Raw genomic sequence first — 16,301 nt, forward strand, 5'->3', positions numbered from 1 at the left:
CGTCGACATTAATGCGGAGCTGGGCGGAGCTCGTAGAGGGTGGCGGAGGGCGAGGAATTGCCGGCGGCCGGAGCCGGAGGTTTTTCTGGGCGGCGACAGAAACTGGGCCATTCCTCCACCTGGGTAGACTACTCCCTAAAGAAGTGCTAGAAAGGGTTCGATTTTAAAGAAGAGTTAGGAAGGGTTCCATTTTGAAAGCTGCCTCAACTATCCTTTAAAAGTTGTGAAAAGATAATATTAGAAAAAGAGTCATGATAATATTAGGAAAACAGTCATGACTGATACCTTTTATCATTTTTTTCTAAATCATCTTTTAAATTCTCTGATGCGAAGATATCAAATCTCTGACGCCCCTGACTGATGGTAACATGTTTCAAAGCTGTCATCAACTCGAGCAGGTAGCTGCTCTTTTCTTCGACACCAACATTCTCCCTTAACAGCAGGAAAAAATGTCATGACGCATACCTTTTACCATAATTTCCTAAATCATCTTTTAATTTTTCTGATGCGAAGATATCAAATCTCTGACGCCCGACTCATGGTAACATGTTTCAAAGCTGTCATCAACTCGAGCAGGAAGCTGCTCTTTTCTTCGACACTAACATTCTCCCTTAACAGCAAATATGAGGAGGACGAAGGCAGGTGAAGGTTGTCCGCATCCACATGATTATATATTACTGTCATTCGTTCACAGGTCTTGCCATCATCTACTGACATTCATTCACAGGTCTGGCCATCATCTACTGACATTCGTTCACACGTCACTGACTATCTCATTTAAAAAGATATGTGGAAGGTACAGCGTGCCAGAGTCTTTGTCTAGCCCAATGGAATCAGGGAACTTGGTAAAAGATTTGAATTTAATTCCAGCCGTGACCAACGGTCGCGCTCATTCCTTGTGGAAATTGATATGTTGTATCTGGAACAGTGGGGAGAAGATCACTGATCCGAATTTTCAGGATGCCTTTGAACTTATGCATTAGTATTCCCATTCGCCCCTTCGGCCTTTTATCGCCAGGTTTCATCTGCAGTACTTGAGAAAGGGATGTCGCTAATTGCCCTTTCCTAGGATCAGGTAGGTAATTGTTATGATATGGGTTATTTCCATTATTGCAGGCAGATTTGTATTGTGTGATATTTGTAGCTGCTAATTGCTATGATATGTGTTAGTTCCATTATTGTAGAGAGAGTTATATTATGTGATACTTGTTTGTTATTTTCAGCCAATGGGTTCTTTGGATTCAAACCATCCAGAGATAGTCTGTAAAATAAAATGTTAATTTTGTTAAAATGAAAATTGTTGTGTGAGAGGTTTTATTAGCATTGGTAAGTGTATTGGAAATAAATTAGCATCATCATAAGGCCCAAAAAGGGTTCAGATGTTTATCAAATTCAAGCGAATCGTTTAAATTTAATTACTGCAAAATGCATTTAATGTAATAAATGAAATGAACATATTAAGAACAAATGAATCATGTAAATATAATTACCACAAAATGCATAGTATGTTTAATACATTTAACGTATTGAGTTATTAACATGTTGAAAAATGAAACATGCTGAAATGCAAAAAAGATAATAAGACCAAAAACGATCGTTAACATTCTAGACCAAAAGATAAAATGTATTTATTTCTAGAGGGGAGATTACATTTAATTCTCTTAACATTTTCGGATCGGATCCGCAACGTATTTGAATTCCTTTGGCTTCGATTTTCAACAAACAAATTATTATGGAAGCAAAGGCACCACTGCACTAACAGGTTTCGTAAACTTCTTCACGTCTTCCTTGTATTGGAAACTACAATTTAGACTCCTTCTATGGTTGTATGTTTTCATGCGTATTTATCAATATTTATTAGTTATTATTTACGTCGTAAGGCGTTTCTCTCTGAAATCAACACTCCTCTTTACCCACCTGTCATCCTTATAAGCCACACGATTATATGTTAGACGATTGCAAAAATTTCAGCCATTGGTTCAAAGTGGTTACAAATTCGTTCCCAAACGGTTTGTGAGTTTATCGAGGCTGCCATTTGGCATCGGGTCGTAAGCAATGAATAGCTCCATCCCCGCAGCTGAACCAGGCTCTAGTGCTACATGCGTCCCACGAACCCCTTCATTCCCTCCCTGAACTCTTTCGTTATGCATTTGGCATCGGGTCGTAAGCAATAAATAGCTCCATCCCCATAGCTGACTCCAGTGCTACATGCGTCCCACGAACCCCTTCATTCCCTCCCTGAACTCTTTCGTTATGCATTTCACTGTGATTTCTTGGCCACTGCTGGGAGAACCCCCATATGAACCTTCCCAAACCCCCTGGCCCAAAACATTTTCGTCCCTGAATCCGCTGGTGGCGATGCAGAGTTCTTTGCAAATGAATCTATGGGGCCAAAAAAATCCTGCTCCCATTCTTCGATCTTTTCTCTGTATTTTGTTCTTTTGAGAAACACAGTGGCAAACGCCAGCGAGAAGACAACCAAAGCTGCCATTGTAATGCCTGCTATGAGCCCTACGCGCGAACGCTTGGAATTCCTTTTAGCGAATGATGGTAAACTTGAGATATTGGCTTTGCTTACCTTTCCCACATTTGCAATAATCTCTGCTCTGAGTATTTCACTGGATTTTGGTACACCCATTCTGTACATTTAGATATGATTGTTTTGCACTGGGGATTCAAGCTAGGTTTGTGGATCATCCTATTTTTGTTACAGATCATGGCTGCCACTGTTGGAAGGTTTATGGGTGCTCAGGGGACTTCGTTCTTGGGAAACAGAGAGAAGAAAAATTTGGCAGGCAAGAGGAATGTAGCAGTGATGGCCTCTGTTGCTTTCCCTGGGATGAGAGAGGAGTATGAGACTCTGAGATTGAGCCTTGGGGCTACTCAGAAAGATGTCAAGAGTGCTTTTGGTCGCCTTGCTTTGCAGGTATATGGAATTTCCCTCTTGAATGTTATAAAGTTTCCATATCTTAAAGCAAAAGAGCTTGCTACAGTTCACAGATAGAAAGTAGACATGCAAGGCTCTAAAAATTAGAATGCTTGAAAGCAACAATCTCACTGATTCTAAGAATTTCCAATAAATATTTTGTTCTGGCTATGTATATGTTCATAGTAATTGTTAGGAAAAATCATGATCCATATTCAACAATAAATTTTTGGATAAATTCATAGTGTACTCCTGTGTTGATTCGATCTGTTTACAGTATCATCCGGATGTTTGCAAAGGAGATAACTGTGGAGTTCAATTTCAGAAGATCAATCAGGCTCATCAGGTAACTTGCTCTGTCTCTGACAGCTTTTGTTTATTTATTTTTTCAGTTTTAACGACATTGCTGCATGTTAGAGTATATAACCCCTTTTTATCTTAGATGTATTCATGTTATTGATTATGTTAGTTTTGTGATAAATGTGTAGACTGTAATGTCCAGTGTGGCACAAGCAAAGCAGCAAAATGGTTCGGAGGATTGACTAAGATGAGAAATGATCAACTTCCTTTCTAGGCAAAAGTCTTACCACAGACTTTGGATACCCGCCTAAAGGCTAAAACTTGGTAGAGTAGGAGATAGTTTTTTAGTGATGTTCAAGGTATCAAGTACAAAAACTAAGGTACTTTTTGTTTGGTTGCATTTTGAATGCTAAAGATCCTGATAAAGTTCTAAAATCGAGTAATATTTCAGTCCTTGTGAGTTGAAAAAGTCTTTTTATTTGATTACAAAATCATGTACTCAGAACAAATTATTTATTTCTCCTCTGTTATTTGTTTCCTGCTTCTGATGGCTTTTGAAAACATCTCACTCCCTTTGTTGTTAGAACAACCAATCATAATCAGTATTTTCTGTTTGAGGAGACCAATTTGTTGGAAGATTATGGAAAAGGATGCAACATAAGGTGAATTACCAGTTTATCACTGCCTTTATTCAGTGATATTTCCCAAGTTGAATCTTGGTAAATATGTGATAGTCCCTTGCTTTTAATGATTGAATCCAGTGTTTGAACTTGAGTGTGTTTCTGTTCATCTAACTTTAGATCATAATTGCATCGTGTTTAATATGTTGGAGATCGAGGGAGACCCTCGTACCTTGTGAAGAGTTTAACTATTTGCAATCATTGATTTAGAAGCAGTCCGTTGATATTTTTTTTACAGGCTTCTGTTAGAAAGGAATCAAGTTAAGATGAATTGAAAAGTAATTCAATCTAAACATTGTAGGTCATTTTAGGTAGCAGGCTGAATTAGCCCAGTTTTGAGGGTAATATCCATGGATAAATAGTATATCGTGTGGGAATATTTAAGCATGTATGTATTTTAAAAGTACTGCTTGAATTGAAACTTCAACCCAATTTTTGCATTGTGAGCAGTTTAGCAAGCTAAAACACTAACAACTTGTTTCTGTTTAACAAAGTTGAAGTGTTCTATGAAGCATACATGACTTGACATGCTTTATTAGTGTCTCTTTTTTCTTAGATTCCTTTCATTTTTGTTTGAATGGTCTGGTGCCACTTTTATATTACTTTGGGCATGATTCCTATCTTATATATGGCTTTGAATTAGAAATCTCTATGTTTGATGGAGGTGTTTTCTTGATTTGGGCAGGCGATGTGCTATCTGGAACATCATCAAATGGAGTGCATCATGCTGGTATGCTTGAAGAATGGTTTGGATTTCATTGGTGGAATGGACGTGTTCCGATCCTAGTTCTCACCATAGTCCTTATTTTAGCTCCATTGGTGTCTTTTAAGAGAGTGGGTAAGTCTTCTTTGCTCATCCTGATAAGCATTTTTTAGCACTGATTTTCAGATATATCATATTTCATTTGGGCCTTTTCAGGGATTTAAATGTCTAGAAACTGTTGTAATTATATGAGGGGATTCAACATATCTTGGGAATGTCACATACTGATGGCATCTGCTTAACGATTTGTCTGAATTTTCATTTTGCCCTGTTAGAAATGGCATATGGCATATACATTCAAGGATGTGGATCATGGGTTATTCCTTAGGAGTTGTGATGTTCAAATCTTGATGCCTATATTGATGTGTTCATTTCCATGAATTTGCAGATTCTTTGAAATTCACTTCTGCATTATCAGTTGCACTTGTTGTTGTATTTGTTGTGATTACGACTGGTATTGCGATTGTAAAGTTGTTCAGTGGCACCGTCAAAGCACCAAGATTGTTACCAGGTATTGTGGATTTTACTTCGTTCTTGAAGCTTTTCACTATGGTACCAATTATTGTGACTGCTTACATATGTCATTACAATGGTATAGATTATTTCTGGTCCTGCAGTGTAGTATCTTAGAGTTCATTAGTTGAATTTGCATTTAAAATTATGTTATAATGAATTGTGATGTCTTTGCGCCATGCAGTTCATTCCATATACAATGAACTTGAGGACCCTTCAGAAATGCAGCCCATTGTTCACACATCATTGGCATTGTGCTCAATTTTATACATAAGTACAAGCTTTTTTGGCTTTCTTCTATTTGGAGACCAGACCATGGATGATGTCCTGGCCAATTTTGACACCAACTTGGGAGTTCCCTACAGTGTTGTGCTGAATGACATTGTTCGTGTGACCTATGTTGTACATCTCATGCTAGTCTTTCCTCTCATTTTTTTTGCCCTGAGACTTAATCTTGACGGGCTTGTCTTTCCAGCGAAAAAGCATCTTGTTTTGGATAATAAGAGGTTCATTTTGATCACTGCTAGGTTAATTGGAATCGTTTTCCTTGGGGCATCATTCATACCAAGTATCTGGGATGCATTTCAATTCACAGGGGCCATAGCAGCAGTTTGTATTGGGTTCATCTTCCCAGCTTCTATTGCTCTCAGGTAGAAAAATAGTTGTTTTTCATTTCTAGTTTCATCTTTCACCTTGCTTGTATGTAACTTCTAACCTCAATTATTTTTTAATTGCAGAGACACCCATGGAATCTCAACCAGGAAGGACATATTTATTGCATTGTTCATGATTTTTCTGGCAGTTGTTTCAAGTTCAATTGCTATAGTGAGTGACATTAATTCTTTGTTCAACAAAAAGGAGGAAGGCCCTCCACGATCTTGAGAATGATTTTTTATGAGGAGCAGGTGGTGCACATACATATAAAGATTATTTGGAACATAATCGAGAAAAGAACTCTGATTTGGGAATTTGCTTGTAGAATTGTGAAGAGTGGATAAACTTTTGTAAAGCCTTGTATCATCCTGCCATGGTCGCTCGACCTTCTAGTTAAAGATACTGTATTTGTAGTTGTAAACATTGAAAAGGAATATAGTTGATCTCGCATCAATGATTGAGCGAGTCAACTAATCATCCATGAATAGTTGAGAGCCTGACAAGTAGAAGATTGAAGGTCTGGTTTTCGTCAATAATACTCAACCTCACTCAACCTCATGTAAGTTTGAGGTGAACCAAAATGTATCCCACTGCATGTGATGATTCCATTGCTCTTCAATAACTTCTCACAATCTTCATCCTCCTTTCCTTCACATTTTAGCCCTGCAAAAGCTGCATTGATACAGACGGCCAGAGTAAGAGTAATTAGTCCATTTTGCCAAGTATTTTCATTTCAACCATTTAAAGTAGAGACATCAACTCAGTTCCACCATTCATTGATGTCTCTACTTCAACAGACAGATAGACCCATTTGAAATATACATACCTTACATGACATGCATAAGTACCAGTCAAACTCCAAGCCATTGAGTACACACATGCACACAAAAACAAGCATACACATACAGACCCAGAGAAACAGAGTACAAGGTTTGCCAACATTCAAGTTACAAGTGAGAAAGAAGAGGTAGCACAGCAATTATTTATTTCTCCTCTGTTATTTGTTTCCTGCTTCTGATGGCTTTTGAAAAAATCTCACTCCCTTTGTTGTTAGAACAACCGATCATAATCAGTATTTTCTGTTTGAGGAGACCAATTTGTTGGAAGATTATGGAAAGGGATGCAACATAAGGTGAATTACCAGTTTATCACTGCCTTTATTCAGTGATATTTCCCAAGTTGAATCTTGGTAAATATGTGATAGTCCCTTGCTTTTAATCATTGAATCCAGTGTTTGAACTTGAGTGTGTTTCTGTTCATCTGACTTTAGATCATAATTGCATCGTGTTTAATATGTTGGAGATCGAGGGAGACCCTCGTACCTTGTGAAGAGTTTAACTATTTGCAATCATTGATTTAGAAGCAGTCCGTTGATATTTTTTTTACAGGCTTCTGTTAGAAAGGAATCAAGTTAAGATGAATTGAAAAGTAATTCAATCTAAACATTGTAGGTTATGCATTTTAGGTAGCAGGCTGAATTAGCCCAGTTTTGAGGGTAATATCCATGGATAAATAGTATATCGTGTGGGAATATTTAAGCATGTATGTATTTTAAAAGTACTGCTTGAATTGAAACTTCAACCCAATTTTTGCATTGTGAGCAGTTTAGCAAGCTAAAACACTAACAACTTGTTTCTGTTTAACAAAGTTGAAGTGTTCTATAAAGCATACATGACTTGACATGCTTTATTAGTGTCTCTTTTTTCTTAGATTCCTTTCATTTTTGTTTGAATGGTCTGGTGCCACTTTTATATTACTTTGGGCATGATTCCTATCTTATATATGGCTTTGAATTAGAAATCTCTATGTCTGATGGAGGTGTTTTCTTGATTTGGGCAGGCGATGTGCTATCTGGAACATCATCAAATGGCGTGCATCATGCTGGTATGCTTGAAGAATGGTTTGGATTTCATTGGTGGAATGGACGTGTTCCGATCCTAGTTCTCACCATAGTCCTTATTTTAGCTCCGTTGGTGTTTTTCAAGAGAGTGGGTAAGTCTGCTTTGCTCATCCTGATAAGCATTTTTTAGCACTGATTTTCAGATATATCATATTTCATTTGGGCCTTTTCAGGGATTTAAATGTCTAGAAACTATTGTAATTATATGAGGGGATTCAACATATCTTGGGAATGTCACATACTGATGGCATCTGCTTAACGATTTGTCTGACTTTTCATGTTGCCCTGTTAGAAATGGCATATGGCATATACATTCAAGGATGTGGATCATGGGTTATTCCTTAGGAGTTGTGATGTTCAAATCTTGATGCCTATATTGATGTGTTCATTTCCATGAATTTGCAGATTCTTTGAAATTCACTTCTGCATTATCAGTTGCACTTGCTGTTGTATTTGTTGTGATTACGGATGGTATTGCGATTGTAAAGTTGTTCAGTGGCACCGTCAAAGCACCAAGATTGTTACCAGATATTTTAGATTTTACTTCGTTCTTGAAGCTTTTCACTATGGTACCAGTTATTGTGACTGCTTACATCTGTCATTACAATGGTATGGATTATTTTTCTCCATATCTGGTCCTGCAATGTAGTATCTTAGAGTTCATTAGTTGAATTTGCATTTAAAATTATGTTATAATGAATTGTGATGTCTTTGCGCCATGCAGTTCATTCCATATACAATGAACTTGAGGACCCTTCATAAATGCAGCCCATTGTTTGCACATCATTGGCATTGTGCTCAATTGTATACATAAGTACAAGCTTTTTGGCTTTCTTCTATTTGGAGACCATACCATGGATGATGTCATGGCCAATTTTGACACCAACTTGGGAGTTCCCTACAATGTTGTGCTGAATGACATTGTTCATGTGACCTATGTTTTACATCTGATGCTGGTCTTTCCTCTCATTTTTTTTGCCCTGAGACTTAATCTTGATGGGCTTGTCTTTCCAGCGAAAAAGCATCTTGTTTTGGATAATAAGAGGTTCATTTTGATCACTGCTGGGTTAATTGGAATCATTTTCCTTGGGGAATCATTCATACCAAGTATCTGGGATGCATTTCAATTCACAGGGGCCACAACAGCAGTTTGTATTGGGTTCATATTCCCAGCTTCCATTGCTTTCAGGTAGAAAAAAAGTTGTTTTTCATTTCTGGTTTCATCTTTCACCTTGCTTGTATGTAACTTCTAACCTCAATTATTTTTTAATTGCAAGGACACCCATGGAATCTCAACCAGGAAGGACATATTTATTGCATTGTTCATGATTTTTTTGGCAGTAGTTTCAAGTTCAATTGCTATAGTGAGTGACATTAATTCTTTGTTCAACAAAAAGGAGGAAGGCCCTCCACGATCTTGAGAATGATTTTTTATGAGGAGCAGGTGGTGCACATACATATAAAGATTATTTGGAACAGAACCGAGAAAAGAACACTGATTTGGGAATTTGCTTGTAGAATTGTGAAGAGTGGATAAACTTTTGTAAAGCCTTGTATCATCCTGCCATGGTCGCTTGGCCTTCTAGTTAAAGATACTACTGTATTTGTAGTTGTAAACATTGAAAAGGAATATAGTTGATCTCGCATCAATGATTGAGCAATTCAACTAATCATCCATGAATAGTTGAGAGCCTGTCAAGCAGAAGATTGAAGGTCTGGTTTCTGTCAATAATACTCAACCTCACTCAACCTCACATAAGTTTGAGGTGCACCAAAATGCATCCCACTGTGTGTGATGATTCCGTTGCTCTTCAATAACTTCTCACAATCTTCATCCTCCTTTCCTTCACATTTTAGCCCTGCAAAAGCTGCATTGATACAGACGGCTAGCGTAAGAGTAATTAGTCCATTTTGCCAAGTATTTTCATTTCAACCATTTAAAGTAGAGACATCAACTCGGTTCCACCATTCATTGATGTCTCTACTTCAACAGACAGATAGATCCATTTGAAATATACATACCTTACATGACATGCATAAGTACTGGTCAAACTCCAAGCCATTGAGTACACACATGCACACAAAAACAAGCATACACATACAGACCCAGAGAAACAGAGTACAAGGTCTGCCAACATTCAAGTTACAAGTGAGAAAGAAGAGGTAGCATATCAAATTGCATATAATTGTAAAAGAATCAACATTACTTACCCAATCTGACTTCCTGCATGACCTGTACTTTTAGATACCGTGAACAGCATAAGATCTTGATCTGCAGGAGCAGTGATAGAGGTGTAATGTGGCTAGTGATAGGCTAAATCGTAGAGAAAAGTGGATGTTGGGTTCAAGCAAGTTAGTAATGGAAGATAATAACAAAGCTAAAAAGTTGTGAGGTAAGAGACGAATGAATGTAAAAAAAAATAGAACTAATACAAAACTAACTGACTTGAAAGAAATTCAGTGAAATCTTAGTGGGAATGCCAAGATCCATGGATTAGATCCGATGAAGTCTTCTTATTGAAACAAGGGTTCCAAATCAATTCAAAATTGAAATAGGGATATTGAGGAGAGAGTGCCAATCTAGATCTAGGTGGGAAGGTATACTCCAAAGGAAGCAAATCTGAACTTCATTTAAAAAAAAACTAGTGAGTGATCCAATTAGCTTAGAAATAAATAAAATTTAATGAAGAAACAAGTCTAAATCAATACTCTAATAAAAAAATGATGTATTTCTAATCCTCTCAACAAACGAACCTAGTTGACAAATGCAACAACCTGAAAAGAAATTAAACCAAAAACAAATGATAATTAGAGAATACAATAACATTAAGGGAAAATGACTTACTTTGTTGCAGTGGCCAAATCTGGGTTTAAATATTTTTATCTCAGGTAAGTAACAGAGATTATTTCTCCAAGAAACATTATGGTTTCATTGACAACAAAACGAGGTTGGTGAAGAAATGTATTATTTACCAATAAACGAGAAACGTGTACAGAATCACATCATTGGTAACTTAACAACCAGGTCGATGCAATGAAATTATATTGAGATCCATGTTTGATATCCAGCACTCATATCGCCTCATTTTTGGTGAGTTTTGTTTTTCCACAAATCAAAAGTTCCACTCTTTTTTATTGTTTATTTGAAAAGAGATAATCAACCAAAACTCCAAAAATAAATTCCGCGGGCAAAGTTCACCTCCAATAAACAGAACTCTGACTTCCGTCATAATTCAAACTAGATTTAAGGCCAAATTTACTCAGGAAAATAGGGCAGTTTGAATACTATTTATCCTGAGCTCAACACACTTTTCCTTGACTTATAACTACCCACTGAATCTATTTAAATATATAGAGGTGCCTTGTGTGTGGTAAGAAATATGAAGAAACATGACATTGGATTGTCTAGAAAAGATCTGTAAGGCAATCGAATTTGTCTAAAGAAGATATGTTCGGCACTTATTTAAGACTGAAGAGGTGGCTTGTCTGTAGGGAAATCTGATTAGATTCAAAGCATTGTGATCACACTAGATCTTATTAGCCATCCACAGTTTTAAAGTTTGAAAGTCTGAATTGGTTAATATGTAGATATGCATGGCTTAATCTTTCAGACAAGCATATGACTATTCACAAGATTTAGAGAGATAAAATTCCGAGATTTATGAAAAGCAAACCCATGAAATCATTTGCCAAAGATGTTTCCATTAATCAAGAACATGATATTGGAAGGCTCGAAGACGATATTAGAATACAATTTAGCAAAAAAAAACATGACATTGATTATATCTAGAGAAGATCTGTCCAACAATTTGGGAAGAAACATGAGATTGGATTCGTTTGGAAAAGATCTGTCCAACAATTCAAGCCCTAGGGGAAAAACAAGATAACTAAGATGTTTCAAGAAGATAAAACGCCAGTAGAGAAAGATTTCATCAGACATAGGTTCGAGTCAAGTAGAAAGGAGAGTAGATGTGGTGAACGACATCAACGAATGTGCCCCCACACAATGTAAAAGCCGAAGAATCAACCAAGAGGCAAGAAATGATACCAAGGTAAGTGAACAGATTAATTATGCTACTTTGCTATTTGAAGTTAGAATGTAGACGCTATTTGAATATAACTTATAGAGTTTTAATACCTTTTTATTTACACACTCTATAGTAGTCCTTTTCTTTTTAGCTATCTGAATTTTGTTATTTATATTTTTATAAGTTGAAGGTTGAGTTTAGGTTGGGCATGCATAAGTACGAGTCAAACTCCAAGCCATTGGGTACACACATGCACACAAAAACAAGCATACACATATAGACCTAGAGAAACAGAGTACAAGGTCTGCCAACATTCAAGTTACAAGTGAGAAAGAAGAGGTAGCACAACAAATTGCATATAATTGTAAAACCAACAATATACTAAATTACGAAGCCCGGGAAGAATGCTAGTAAAGAGTAGATTTGGAATTACAGGTAAATACCTCTCTATCCCAGTTAGTCCTATACGTGATAAACATAAGAATTAGAGTCTGCAGTACTATTCCTCCAATCATGCCACCCAAAAATACCTCTATACTCACTAGGGATGGGCATTGCCTGCGAGGTCGGCATCAATCCCATAGAATCACAATACAACCCAAACAATTCTACGTAGAGAGGAAGCAGTTTGGGGATGGGATTCTTCAAAACATGAACAAGAAGGCCTAAATCCCAGCAGCTCGACTAGAATACATTTCTCTTTGCCTCCTAAAGTCGTAAATGAAGGTTTCCCAACACCCTGTAATGACATAATTCTCTCACATACACAAAATCTAGTATCAGAATGCAGTTTAGGATATCAACTGGAACATTTTGGCAGTACGGAACATTCCCCAAAAAACTCTAATTTACTTGAATGAAAACAAGAGCACAAAATCCAGTTTGCCCAAATGAGAACAGACATAAATGGCCAACAATGGCTTGCAAGGTCAGTGAAAACATATGGAATGTCTACTAAGTGGTTCCAGTTAATGGGGCATTGATTTCAGTGTTCAATATATTTTTATTCTTTATCAAAGTTTTTTTTTGCTCGGCGTTTCCTTTGCAACATCTGGTGCAAATGCTAGTTATTTTATTTTTAAGAATTGAGTAAATATTAAGAAAGATGAAAAGGAACAACTTTTATTACTTTATGTTAAAAACTGCCAAGGACTCCTCGTTGCTACATCTGGTGCAAATGCTAGTTATTTTATTTTTAAGAATTGAGTAAATATTAAGAAAGATGAAAAGGAACAACTTTTATTACTTTATGTTAAAAACTGCCAAGGACTCCTCGTTGCTGCGTAGTTCAAATTAGTTCCTCCCTTCCAACTAGGCAGTGAGGAGTCCTTGGCAATTTCCTAGTCATGGCTTTTTCGACCTAAAGCGTTTAGCGAAAGTTCTGGGTAATTTGGAAGGGAGGAACTAATTTGAACCGTAGTTGTTTATAGTGTGATTTTTTGGAGTTTCCCATACTGGAATTTGGAGAAAAAAATTAAAGTAAAATCTTGACTGTATATATAAATTCAACACCATAAAAACCCCTATAAACTATTTAATACCTTAATAAATAATAGCATTGCGAAACTAAGATTCGTGGATACCCATACCTTGCATTTGAATACGGACGAAGAACTATGGATGAGTATCCTGCCGGCTCCGCCTCTGCCCTGATCGCAACCGCCACCACCAAACAGTCAAAATGCTAAATATACGATACAATAACGTATGCATTTAGGTATACGATACAGGAACGTACGCATTTAACCTAACATGACTAGACGCGAGGTATAGAAGTAAAGGACAACGCGTTTAATGCAGCATTTACTTAAGTCACTCCCTCGGTGCTCTTTTTGAATTTGAAAATTCCTCCACTTTTGTTCTCACGTAATTGGGCTTAAAATTGTTATAACAATCTCTGGGTGCAGTGTTAGCACATATTAGGATGCCAAATAATGTAATATTCATGTTTAAAGATAAAATTACAGAATAATATATTAAATTGGAATATTCCCTTCGGGTAATGAATTGGCTCTCTCACTTTTCTTATCAAGAACGTACAAAAGGTAGTTAGTGGATTAAGTTATTTTTATCCATATTGTTCGGTAAAAAAGTGGAAGACCTTTTATTTTGTTGGGTAGGTTGAAGAGAAAGGGTTTAACATTGTATGTTCCGTTGAGGAGATAGTAATTATAGGTATTTTTTCATTTAATTGCTATAACAAGTTTAGTGAACAATTTTAATATGAAGATAAATATTTATATGAGTTAATTTTATTATAAATATTTTGTATTTTATAATTTAACATTTTATAATCTAGTATGATGATGCGTAATTGCATTTATTTTCTGAATAGAAAAACAATGTTGCAATAATAAAAAACAAAATTAAATATACATCTATAGTTAGTTTTAATTTAAAGCATTATAAAACATCAATAATCTCAACTTCACTATTTATTTTCTGAATAGAAAAACAATGTTGCAATAATAGAAAACAAAATTGAATATGCATGTATAGTTAGTTTTAATTTAAAGCATTATAAAACATCAATAATCTCAACTTCACTATGGTTGTTGGATATTTTGTTGATATTACAATCCAATGTGATAAAAATATTTCACTCCCTCTTGGTTATAAATAAAATATTTCAATGTCCACATGACATAATATATGTAATATCAACTAAAAGAGATAAAGTAGTCTGAAGTAGAAACTTGGTTTGAGATGTTTAATCCTTATACTTTTAGAAAATATTTCAACACAAGATTTAAATAAACTATTTGAACATCTACAATAATTAATTTATGGATATCAACTTCATATAAATCTTTATATAGAAATATAAATATTTTTTTATATATAGAATTAAGCGAAATTGGCATACATAAAAATATATTAATAACAAAGAAAACCATTTTGATGTGGACAATGCAACATAGATAAAATGTTCCAATGAGCATATTATGTAAAATATTTTAATGTAAACTATTTATATATTATATATTCTTTAAAAAAATTATGTATATATCATATAAAGCAATTGAAAAAAATAAGTTTTATGGTTAAAACATTTAAAGTAGTCTTATTATTTTATATTTTGGTCTTTTTTAGGTATAATTTTTTTGGTCAATTTTGTTGACACCAAATCATAGGGATTGGGTGAACAACAGTAATTAGTGTAAATAAATAATAGATAAAATGGAGAGTCATCCAGAGATGAACTGAACAGTCACTCCCTCTTGTATATAATAATGAACAACCTGAATGAATAATACGATTACATTTGAGGAGTTACCTCCTGGTCTGACATGGTATCAGAGCCAACGTCATTTTTGGCTTCCCTCTCTGCTTTGTAACTCCTCTCTCACAACTGTTGCCTCTCTTTGGCAACTGCTGCAAACGTTCGGCCTGTTATGTGAGGCAACTGCTCCACAAGCGCGGTTGAAGTATCACTCTCTTGGTTTCATAGTGTTAAACACGGGTGTGATACAGAATCGGTTCAGCGTTACAGAATCGGTCCCGATAGGTTTAGGTTCTGATATGATATCAAAATAACAAATCACAACATGGTGCAAAGTCTCGCATATACAAGACACTGGTTTTCTACTGATTGCGATATCCTGGATGCGATAGGTTATGAATTCCAATTAATACTCCCCTTGAGTCCACCACATCGCAATCACACATTGCCTCCTTGTTCATAGACCATAAGCCCACAGAGCTCCGTCGATCGTGATTTGCGATAAGACAGTTGGTGCCGAGGGATTAAGGTCCATCGCGCGGCAAAATTCTCACTCTGTTAGCGGATTTTTGGAGCGAAATTGTGTGTTCATGGCAATTGTGGAATGAATAGTTGGAAAATAATGGGAAGTCATAAATTTTTTAGTTTTCCACCAAATTGGTTGCAAAAAAGAGGCTATATAGGATTTTTTTAGTATTCTGGACTGATTTGAGCAGGTTTCATATTTTTACACTTTTGAGCATAATAGAGAGGCCCAAGCCATTGGAAGCTGGACCAAGGAGACATGGCCCAGGAGGGGTGAACTTCTTTATCATGTTGCTTGTTGTAATGTGTTTTGGATGATGTTCTATACATGTTTAATCTGCTGTTCAGATTTTGATTTTTGTTAAATTGCTCATAAAATTAACATAAAAAGTCTTCATTTCACTTGCAAAAATTGATGAATCCTTAAGCATAATGAAAGCATTTTGTTTATAATATGAGGAAGATCTTAGCACTGTAAACTAATATTCTAAATCAGATCAATTTGGTGTCAAAACACTAGGTTTTTCTTTGTGAAAGAATGATTTAATTCTTTGCAAGTTTATGTCATGCTTACAAGGTTAAAACTCAAAAGAGGTGAACGAAAGCTGGTTGGAAGCCCTGAAGTTGGGTCAAGGGAAAGAAGAGCAAGGTTGCCACAATCTCCAACGCCAGTTCAACCTCAAGTTGCAGTTGAGACTCTAGGGATCATGTCTCAAGAAGGAGAACCTACAAAGATGACAGAAGATGAGAAGACCTTCAAAAAGGCTTTCTTTGATATGATAGAGATGG

At 36.0% G+C, this 16,301-nt stretch overlaps 2 protein-coding genes and 1 pseudogene across 3 annotated transcripts; all 3 read left to right on the forward strand.

Moving 5' to 3' along the window:
• The first annotated feature begins 2,716 nt into the window (after positions 1-2,716).
• LOC149231804 (chaperone protein dnaJ 8, chloroplastic-like) lies at positions 2,717-3,468 on the forward strand. The gene is made up of 3 exons (XM_089381756.1): positions 2,717-2,926; positions 3,204-3,272; positions 3,415-3,468. Exons 1-3 carry the CDS (start codon positions 2,717-2,719, stop codon positions 3,466-3,468), a joined length of 333 nt encoding a protein of 110 aa, XP_089237882.1.
• Positions 3,469-4,557: 1,089 nt separating this feature from the next.
• Positions 4,558-6,073, forward strand: LOC149231805 (amino acid transporter AVT6A-like). The gene is made up of 4 exons (XM_089381757.1): positions 4,558-4,744; positions 5,058-5,261; positions 5,367-5,832; positions 5,920-6,073. Exons 1-4 carry the CDS (start codon positions 4,558-4,560, stop codon positions 6,062-6,064), a joined length of 1,002 nt encoding a protein of 333 aa, XP_089237883.1. The 3' UTR covers positions 6,065-6,073.
• A 1,307-nt stretch (positions 6,074-7,380) lies between these two features.
• Positions 7,381-9,459, forward strand: LOC149231806 (amino acid transporter AVT6A-like; annotated as a pseudogene). The gene is made up of 5 exons (XR_016248438.1): positions 7,381-7,393; positions 7,547-7,828; positions 8,142-8,345; positions 8,461-8,922; positions 9,010-9,459. The product of XR_016248438.1 is annotated as an amino acid transporter AVT6A-like (transcript).
• The last annotated feature ends 6,842 nt before the right edge of the window (positions 9,460-16,301 follow it).

Source organism: Pinus tabuliformis, chromosome J (assembly GCF_031772625.1).
Source record: "Pinus tabuliformis cultivar Carrire ecotype Pingquan chromosome J, CPIR1, whole genome shotgun sequence".
Taxonomy (NCBI): domain Eukaryota; kingdom Viridiplantae; phylum Streptophyta; class Pinopsida; order Pinales; family Pinaceae; genus Pinus; species Pinus tabuliformis.